Raw genomic sequence first — 10032 nt, forward strand, 5'->3', positions numbered from 1 at the left:
CAGTCGTCCGTTCTGGTCCTCGGGCGGGGGTGGCTTGGAGAGGGCCGCGCACCCCGCTAGCGCAGGGAAATACTCCCAGCCCTTCCGGACCGGGTCTGCGCGTCTGGGCATAATCCACCCCCGCTCCAGCTCCACCTACACACGCCGGACTGCTCGCTCTCCGCCCATCCTCCGGAGGGGCTGGGAGGGGGTGTTCTGGGCTGAGCCCCTTTCCCAGGGACCCCTGGCGGGCAACCCGCCCGCCCCCACCCCCGCCCGGCTGCCGCGCAGCGGTGGGAATGTCTCAGTTGGCAGCAGCGCAGAGCTGACCCCTCGCAGCGAGGAGAATTGCTGCCCCGCCCCGGCCCATTCAGCGGACCGCGGGCGCCCGGTTCCCACCGGTACAAAGCGCGCTTGGCCCCGCCCCGCCGGCGAGGGGCCCCCAGCCTCCCCTAACCTGGGACCCTCTTGGCTTCCAAAGACCTCCTCCGCAAGCAGCGCTGCCCACCCGGCCGGCGCATTCCCCGAGGCCTGCCCTTCTCAGAAGCCCCGCCCCTAAGATGCACCGCCCCACCCGGACGCCCCGCCCACGCGGTTCCTAGAAGGGACCCATTGCTTGGTGGCACCAGCTTGAGGGCTGCAAAAGTGAACCCGGTGCCTCTCGTGGGAGAGGGGAACGCCTTTCGCTCGACAAAGACCCTGGCCCACATTCCAGGCCCGGACCCCGTAGACCCCCGCAGCTCCAGATCCCTAGGGCTGCCGGAGAATTCAAACTCTGGACGGCTCTCGGAGCGCGCTGCGCCACTTTATTGGTTCATAACGAGGTCACTGCTGCGCACGGACTTCGGTGGTGGGAGGTTCTCAGGTCAGATTTTCTTCCCCTGGGCTTCTGGCCCAGGACCCCGGGCCACCGAGGGGGAGCTGGGGTTGTGGGGTCAGAGATCCTGGCACCTCCTCCCGACAGCTTGTAATTCAGAATAAAGCCAGCGCGAATCTGTGAGTGGGCATCAAGAGGACATCAGAGGTCTAATGTGTCCCACCCCTGCGATGCCTACTTAGGTGCATGTTTTGGAACCACAAATATGAACTTTCTATAGAAGCTCTTCTCTTTTTGGATTGCCCTGGCCTGCAGGGCACTAAACCCGTCCTGATCCAAACGCGTGAAGGACCCAAGGTCCTTCAAAAGCCCGGCTCCACAGTCGCACCTAGTGGGCTCGCTGGAGTTGGGGCGAGGGTGGGGGTCCCGGCTGTCGCCGTCCAGGTTGGCCTCTCCGGTCTGTGCTTCCTGCGGTGTGGGGTGGAGTAGAGGCCAGGACAAATCCCTCTGCAGTCCACCAGGTGGCGGTGTTGCACTACAGACCCAGAAGTCCTTCCTCCAAATCCCAGGAGGGCCGCGCGGGGACAGGGGCTCAGTAAGTCCCAGGTGGCTTAGGCCCAGCTCCTATTGCCCTGACCTGTTCACTCTCTTCAGTCAATCTCACGGTGACTAGCAGCCCCAGGTGCCAACCCTGGGGCAGGGGTTGCCACCTGGGCTAACAGGGCCTTTCCTCCACTGGTGGGCTGTAGAGCCCACCCCACTGCTTTATCCTGTTGTTACTCCAGGACCATCTCACTCCTCACTCGCTGGTGGGACTGCAGCATTTGTCTGAAGACAGAGGGCAAGTCCAACCCCCCAAAAAGGGCGCACTACCAGAACTCAGGTTCCAGAGGAAGGCATTAAGGGGCAGCTGACCAGCCCTGCTGTGAGTTTGTAGAAGGGTTTTCCATGAAACCAGCCTTGGAATGCCAGGTGCAAATCATAAGGAAGTTTTTATTGGGTCCTGTACAGAAGAGAAATGCTCAGTTGTCAAAAAACTACAAAGGGATCCCTGGCTCTGGGTGTGCTATGAAGACAACTCCCTCCCCAGTGAGGCCAGGGTCAAGTTCCTTAGAAACGCAGCGAACAGGCCTGGAGGCCGGACAAAGTTTGGGAGAGAACTCCAGGCCCAGGGTCCCCCCCTTTATTTTTGTAAAAACCGCAGGACTGGAGTGATTTAGGGGACTCTGTCCCCCTGTATTGCCGTTGGATATGAAACATACAGAGTAAAACCCCAAGGTGACAAATGAGTGAAAACCTAAGGTGACAAGTGGACAGACGGCCCCCAGATGGAGGAGACAATGGCTAGCTGGTGACCTCTGCCCCTACGTAACTTGTCAGTCCTTGAAGGCACAGCAGCATTGGCCAGAGATGGCCCCTCCCGCGGCCAGGGTTGGATTGCACTTCCCTGCCTTGCTCATCTGTGGCCACAGCTCATACCCCCAGTTACCCCACAGCCAGGGACTGGAGGGGCCTCTGAAGCAGAGACAGGCTTAGGCAGCCTCCCACCCCACGCCAGCAGCTTGTTCTGGGAGTGGGACCCTATCTGAAGGGTGATGAGATAGGCTTGGCCACCTGACGGCCAGAAGGAACTGGGCACAGGCAGGCTGTATGCTGACCTTGGAAACTACCCCAGGTTTTCATATTGTGGGGCCACTGCATAGGGGTAGGGTCTGGAGGAGACAGCTTTCTCATCTGCCCTATTTCACCAGCTCAAGGTTATAGCTGTTCCTGGTTTTCCTTAGCCTGGGAAGACCCAGGGCCCATGGCAATGCCCAGGCCTGTAAGTGGTCTGCCCAGGAGGGAAGGCAAAGAAATACATTGCTTCAGGGGTTGGACGCCTGCCCAGAGCCAGGCCTTGAGCTGAGAACCTGGAAGCCCCTGCCAGGATCCCTTCCTGGCCAGGCCTGCACGGGTGGGGAGTGAGGCTGGGGAGGACGTGGGGACACGGAAGCCCAGGCCCTGCTGCCCTCGTGCTCTCTGCCTGCACCGCACACATGGTGGGAGCCATGGGGGGAGCTGATGTGGTGGGAACTGGCAACGATTGCAGAGTAACCAGGGTGGGGACACTAATGGTGGTCAAGGTGGCTGAGGTGCCAGTGGTGGTGGTGCAGAGTGTTGTGCTTAGCTGGGGTGGAGTGTGGGTTTCCAAGGGGGTAGGGGGCACGGAGAGTAGGAGGCCTCAGGCCTAGGGGGCCACACCAGGCCACATGCTGAATGCAGACCTCCACAAAGGCCAGAGAGCCCTAGACGACCTCTCACACCTGGGCCACTCAGTGGCCAGGGCCTACGACCAAGAGACTTCAAACAGCCCTGAGAGTTAACGTGGTCACCTGCTCATCAGATGGGAAAACTGAGGCAGGACAGGTCGGAAGCAGAGAGACCTGATCAGAGCTTGTTTGGGCTCTGAAGACCCCTGTGCTTAGAGACCCTCTGTACCCCCCCCCCGGGGTGTGGCAGTTATGGTGCAGTGTGGGTGGAAAGCCCCTGGGGAGTCCAGTGGCTCCAGCTCAGCCTCTCCAAGGCGGGGCTTTGTTCGGTCCCGCAGTGGCCCTGTCTCAGGTTCCCTGCTCCCGATGTCCTGTTGCCCAGGGTTGGTGATGGCGCACCTGGACGTGCACATGTCACTCACTTCCCAAGCCCAAACTTGGGATGTCACTCAGTTCCCCAGGCCCGACCTCACTCAGCCAGGAACATGCGGTGCCAGTGCAGTCCTCCGGTGCAGCCGTCGCCCTTGGGACAAGGCCAGCTGAGAGAAGCCGGAAGACAAACGCCGAGGCCAACGCTCCCTCACCCCTGGGAGAGGCGGAGGCGGGCGTCCTTGGTGCCGTGGCCCTGGAGGGCGGCCTGGCCTGACTGGCGTCCGTGGGGAGGCGCCGGCGGTCCTAGGACGCGGAGCCCAGCGAGTCCGAGTGAAGCGTGGCGTAGCCCGAGGATTCGGAGGGGGTGCTTAGGAAGCTGCTGGTGCTGCCGCCGCCGCCCTCCGTGCGCAGCCCCCCGGGCTCGCCCCACGATGCGCTCAGGCCGGGGCGCAGAAAGCCGGCGTGCGGGTGCGCAGCGGGGCGTGGCCCGGGGCTCCGCTGGGCGCTGCTTGGGGGCGTCGGGGCTTCTCCGGGATCGGTGCCGTCGGGGATGGCAGGTGCAGCGGGGAAGGGCCCGGGCGGGCGGCGCAGGGCCTGTGGCTCGCACTCGAAGGCGGTCAGGGCGAAGGCATCGGGCAGTAGAGAGGCCGAGGCGGAGCGGGGGCCGGGCCCGGGGCGGCGGCGCGGGCTGCCTGGGGGCGAGTCGCAGGTTCGCCGCAGGCCGCTGTCCAGGGCCGAGGGCCGCAGCGACAGCAGGCTCTCGGCCGAGCGGCGGCGCGCGCGGGACGGGGGTGCGTCCTCCGCAAAGGCCAGCAGGCTGGCGCGGCGCCGCTCAGGCCCGGCGGGCAGCATCAGGTGCGCCAGGGCGGCCAGGTCCTCGCCGGAGCCCCAGCGCGGCAGGAAGGCGGGCAGCGGGACGGCGGCCCACACGTCCGCGTCGTCGTGGGAGAAGCGCCGCGTGGGCGGGACCTGTCAGGACGCGGCTGGCTTTTACCCCGAGCTGCCCTCCTGGAAAACCGGGACAAACCCTTCTCCACCCCGGGAAGGGCCTTCCATGGGTTAGGGATCAGGCTGCGCGCCGGGGCAGCCTGGCTGGGAGCCGTGAGGTTTGGCGCAGTCTCTCCGAGCCGCAGGGCTGTGCCAGATAGCTGGGGTTGGTTGGGGAGGGCGCTCCTTGAGGACACTGAGCCGGCAGGAGATAATTCAGGTGACAGGGGCCATGGGGGTGGCGGTTGGGGCCCACCCACACAGGCTGTGTGACCTTTGGCCAGCACGTCCTTGGATGGTGACAGCCACCCCTGCAACTGCAGAAGGCGTGAGATGGGCTCCGAGTGGAGAGGCCTCAGGGAGGTCAGGACACCCCGCCACCCGCAGGTGCGGCCTCTCCCCCAGCCCTATGCTCACCTGCAGGTACTGCATCTTGTCCTCCTGCAGGGGCCGCAGCGGGTAGAGCTGGGGCAGGCCCCCCTCCAGGGCAGAGATCTCATACTTGGCCATCCTATCTAGGGCCACAAAGTCACCTCCATAGCCATAGTCCAGGGAGCGCTCCAACACCAGATCCGGGGAGATGCCACCTTCCAGGCTGGTCTCTGCGGGGTGGTGGGGCAGGCAGAGCCTTAGGGCCATGGAAACTTGGGGGCATCTGGGAGGGAATCTCAGGGACCCCCTGACCCAACAGACATATATAAGGTGGGGGCTGGTTAGCTGAAAAGGGAAGCAGAGGGGTTCTGGGTTCAAATCCCAAATATGCCACCCTTTAACTGTGAGACAGGGCAGGGAGCTCACTCACTGAGGCTGCTTCCTTATCTAGGACATGGGGTGGGACCTGAGGTGACCCTGGGAGGACTAAATAACACATACAAAGGGTTGGCAGTGCCTGGACAGAGCAAGGGCTGGGCCGAGGGTCATGGTATTGCTGATAATGGTATCCAGACAGGACCTGGGTCTGCAGGAGCCCCCAGGGCAGCTTGCTGGGGATCCCTGAGGTTGGGGGGTGGCCTGGGAGCTCAGCTGGAGCACTTGCAGACATGTCTACCCTGCTCTCTGTTAACCAGAACATCCCATTACTTGGAACCTAGGGCAGCCAAGCTAGATAGGAGAGTGCCCTGTGGGAAGCTGGCTTGGGTCCCTTGGACATTTAAGTACTTTTGGGAGTGACACGGGGGGTGTCTGGTGGTTGAGAATGAAGTCACCTTAGGGGGGTTGCCTGACAGCCGTTTTCTTGCCAACCTCAATGACCTCTCCCAGACACCACTCTCCCCGGGGTCACTCTTAGGCCATCCTCACCGTCATCTGACTCCTCGTCATTGGCCATGAGGGCCATGCACTTCTCCCGGACAGCCTTGAGGTCGGCCCGGTAGCGGTCGCAGGCCCAGAGGAACACAGGCAGCAGCAGGGCCTGGGCCACGGAGCACCACAGCACGCAGAGCGCCATCCAGGGCGCTGAGGCGTCGGCCCGCAGGCTGCTGAAGCTCACCACCTGTGGGCACAGGGCTTGGCCTGGCACCTGCAGGACCCCCCACCATCACACAAGCTCCCCGAGTCTCGGTCTCCCCATGTGTACGGCAGGTCTGACAGGTGGTACCTGCCAAGGAGAAGGGGCCTTTCGGGAGGAAAGGGCTCGAGCTTGGCAGTGGGAGGCCCTGCACTCCGGGAGCTACCTGGCTGCTGGGCAACAGTGGGTGGCCCTGCTCTGTCTCCCTCCTGGCTGCCTATGGAGAGAAGTGGGGCATGGATTACCACCTCCTCCCCACTTTGTTTTGAGACAGAGTCTCACTCTGTCACCCAGGCTGGAGTGCAGTGGCTCAATGATGGCTCACTGCAGCCTCGCGATCCTCCTGCCTCGGCCTCCCAAAGTGCTGGGATTACAGGTATGAATCACTGTGCCTGGCTGCCACCCCCTTTGAGATGAGGAAACTGAGGCTTAGAGAACCAGGTTTCAAGCCTATTCAAGATTCTGCCCCCTGCTTCCCAGCCAGTGGCCTCCTCGGCCCTAACCCTGCTTTTGGGTCCCTGCCCAGGGACCCTGCATTCCTCCTCTCCCAGGAGAGACCTCATTGCTGTGTCCCAAAGAGCGATACTTAAGTGATTGCCACAAAAGAGTGAAAGTGTGGATGATGTGGGGATGTTCGTTCTGTCATTTGTGGGCCACGTGACCCTCAGAAAGCTGCTAAACCTCTTTGGGGCTCAGTGTCTTCATCTGGAAAATGGGCTAAGAACAGCCCATGCTCTAGAGGGTGAAGATTCTGGACACTTTATTTTTTTATTTTTTATTTTTTGAGACGGAGTCTTGCTCTGTCGCCCAGGCTGGAGGGCAGTGGCCGGATCTCAGCTCACTGCAGCTCCGCCTCCCGGGTTCACGCCATTCTCCTGCCTCAGCCTCCCGAGTAGCTGGGACTACAGGCGCCCGCCACCTCGCCCGGCTAGTTTTTTGTAGTTTTAGTAGAGACGGGGTTTCACTGTGTTCGCCAGGATAGTCTCGATCTCCTGACCTTGTGATCCACCCGTCTCGGCCTCCCAAAGTGCTGGGATTACAGGCTTGAGCCACCGCGCTCGGCCGATTCTGGACACTTTATAACAGCAGCATGGAGTAGCCCCACAAGCTGTAACCTCTTCCCTGTCCTTAAGAGAAGCGGGAATGGCTCCAATTCCCTCCCAGCCCGCCCCTCCCCCACACTGCCCCCACTCTGCTCCCGAGGTGCCTCGTGGGTTTCTGCTGTTTCACGAAGCCCCTGCCCTCCATCTGCACAGTGGCTGGGCCGCCAGGCCCCACTGTACACATGAAGACCCTTAGCTGGGGGGAACCAGGACTGCTGAGGGTGGGGCAGTGGGGGCTGCCTCCTGATCAAGGCTCCGACTCTGAAGCTCCACCCCCCGAGTCACTGTTCTGGAGCCCGTGTCCTCATGTCCTGCAGTGACTCAGGGGAGGCAGCCTTGCCTGCTGCTTGGATGAAACACATCAGGCTAGTCTTTGCCCCAGTCCTCTCCCTGTCTCACTGCAGACCTTTCAGGGACAGGCATAGAGTCCTGCAGTGGGGAGGGGTTAGCTACTGAGTCCAGACTTCATTTTTGGGCCAAGCTGGTCCCAGCTTCACCAAGAGGACCCTAGGCAGCCCCTCTGGACCTCAGACTCTTGTTGGCAAGGCCCTTCTCACAGCAGCCCTCACCTTGGTCTTCCCCAGAAGTTAGTATCAAGCGCAACTCCCCAACAGACATTTGAGGTCCGCCCTGGCCTTGCTCTGTCTCCTGATCCAGCGCCCCTACCTACCTATGGCACCAAAGCTCCTTCTGTCCATCCTGGGACCTGGATCCACCAGGAAACCCATGGGCATGCTATCCCACCTCTGCATCAAATGGCCCTTGAGGCCGGATGCAGTGGTTCACACCTGTAATCCCAGCAGTTTGGGAGGTTGAGACGGGCGGATCACTTGAGGTCAGGAGTTTGAGACCAGCCTGACCAACATGGTAAAAACCTGTCTCTACTAAAAATTTAAAAAAATTTAAAAAATTAGCCAGGCGTGGTGGCGGGTGCCTGTAATCCCAGCTACTTGGGAGGCTGAGGCAAGAGACTCGCTTGAACCCAGGAGGCAGAGGTTACAGTGAGCTGAGATTGCACCACTGCACATTCAGCCTGGGCAACAAGAGCAAAACTCTGTCTCAAAAAAATAAGTAAATAAATAAAATAAAATAAAACAAAAACAAAAAAACGGGCCTTGGGTGAGGGGAACAAACTCTTCTGCACTGTAGCAGGAAGGCCCGGGCTCTGCAGTTGCCAGATGTGGGCTCGAGTCCCACCAGGCTGCCCTGACTCTAGGCAGGTCTTTGCACCTCTCTGAACCTCGGTTTCCAAATCTGGAAAATGGGGACAATGATCAAGCCCATCTCAAAGGATTGGGTCTGAGGACTCAACCACCTGATGCCTGGAGTATGAGCAGTCCCAGGGCTGTCCCAGAGACAGGCTCCCTTGCCCGACGCTGTCACCCACCAGCACAGGGAAGCCCATGAGGCAGTCGTAGATGAAGACTATGGTGGTCACGAGGCCCGTGATCTGCAGAGAGGTTTTGGCGGGCTCTGAGCCATCGATGGAGGAGCGCCGCTTGCCCTGCGCATCCTCCACCACGATGGTGGGCACAGTGAAGGCGCGGCGGTCAGCCCGGCGCCCCACCTGCACGGCCAGCGTCTGGAAGAGGGCGATGGCTGTGCAGACCACGCCCATGGTCACGCTGCCGCCCACCAGCAGCAGGAAGCAGACGCCGAAGCCCAGGCCGATCTCAGCCACAATGAAGCGGCAGCCATGGGTGTAGAAGCGCTCGCTGGTGTCGTGCCAGCCAACGGCAGGCAGGGCCGACAGGATGAAGGACACCATCCAGATACCCATGACTGTGTGCACCGCCTGCTTCTTGGCATTGCTTAGCCTGGCATGGGGCAGGGTGGAACAGAGGGATCTGGCGTCACCCACAGGGGCCTCCCCAGGCCTCTGGGGACCTGTAGGGGATCCTCACCACCCAGGCACCCCACACCCCCCAGTACATCATAGTCATGGCACAGCCAGTGTGGTGGGGCCTTGTTCCTTGCATAGGAGACACTATAAACATTGTCACACGTCCCTATTCCAAGCATTCTGTGTTGGCTGCTTGTGTCTACCCATGCAAAGGTACGTGTGTGCCCCCAGCAGCTTACAGCGGCCCCTCCTGAGCCTGCCTGCCCTCCCAGCATGCCACAGGTGTGGCCACTCCTATGTGCACATGGGCACACCAGACATGTCTTTGTTTTCATGCCTGCATGGAACCCCAAGAAGCCCAGAGCTTCACGTGCTCACCGGTAGTTGACGGGCCAGCAGACCATCCACATGCGGTGGTAGGAGAGGGAAGTGACAGAGAAACAGGTGGCCAGGGTGAGGGTGTAGAAGGTGGACACGAAGACCTTGCAGAGACCCTCATTCCACTCGAAGTCGGGGCGCTGCCGCCGCAGCTGCACCACGGAGTAGGTGGCAATGGGCACAGCCACGTTGAGCATGTGGGTGGCCGCAAGCATACATAGCAGGAACTCCAGGGGCTTCCACTTCTTCTGCTTGGCGCCAACGCTGAGGATGCCCCAGGCATTGGCCAGCAGGGAGAGGCCCCCACATGCCAGCCAGCCCACTGCACTGCCAGGCAGCCGCCGCTCATCACTCATGGTGCAGACCGGAGCTGACAGGCGGCTGTGGCATCCTCCTTGGAGCCAGGTCTCGGGGAGCAGCAGCCCTCACTCCTGGCGGCTCAGGGATGCTGGGACCACGAGCATCTGTAGGGGGTGGCAATGGGCACTCAGTGACTTCTGCTCTGGCGACAGCATTGTAGCCCTTGGGTACTTGGGATGGGAGATGATGGTGAGCACTACACTTTGAATGTCCCCTGCAAAACTCATGTTGAAATTTAATTAAAACTTGTGTTGAGGCCGGGCGCGGTGGCTCAAGCCTGTAATCCCAGCACTTTGGGAGGCCGAGACGGGCGGATCACGAGGTCAGGAGATCGAGACCATCCTGGCTAACACGGTGAAACCCCGTCTCTACTAAAAAAAATACAAAAAACTAGCCGGGCGCGGTGGCGGGCGCCTGTAGTCCCAACTACTCGGGAG

The 10032-nt window shown here is 61.1% G+C and overlaps 1 protein-coding gene across 1 annotated transcript in view; it reads right to left on the reverse strand.

Annotated features, from left to right (window-relative positions):
* Positions 1-1762: 1762 nt before the first annotated feature.
* Positions 1763-10032, reverse strand: part of GPR153 (G protein-coupled receptor 153) — a 15666-nt gene continuing 7396 nt past the window's right edge. The window contains exons 2-6 of the mRNA XM_025371004.1: positions 9236-9699; positions 8402-8831; positions 5704-5896; positions 4822-5006; positions 1763-4386 (exon numbers count right to left, since the gene is read on the reverse strand). Of these exons, the coding sequence (XP_025226789.1) occupies positions 3721-4386; positions 4822-5006; positions 5704-5896; positions 8402-8831; positions 9236-9591 (1830 nt within the window). The 5' untranslated portion in view covers positions 9592-9699 and the 3' untranslated portion in view covers positions 1763-3720. The remainder of the gene's footprint in view (positions 4387-4821; positions 5007-5703; positions 5897-8401; positions 8832-9235; positions 9700-10032) is intronic.

The sequence above is a fragment of the Theropithecus gelada genome, chromosome 1, assembly GCF_003255815.1.
Source record: "Theropithecus gelada isolate Dixy chromosome 1, Tgel_1.0, whole genome shotgun sequence".
In the NCBI taxonomy this organism is placed as follows: domain Eukaryota; kingdom Metazoa; phylum Chordata; class Mammalia; order Primates; family Cercopithecidae; genus Theropithecus; species Theropithecus gelada.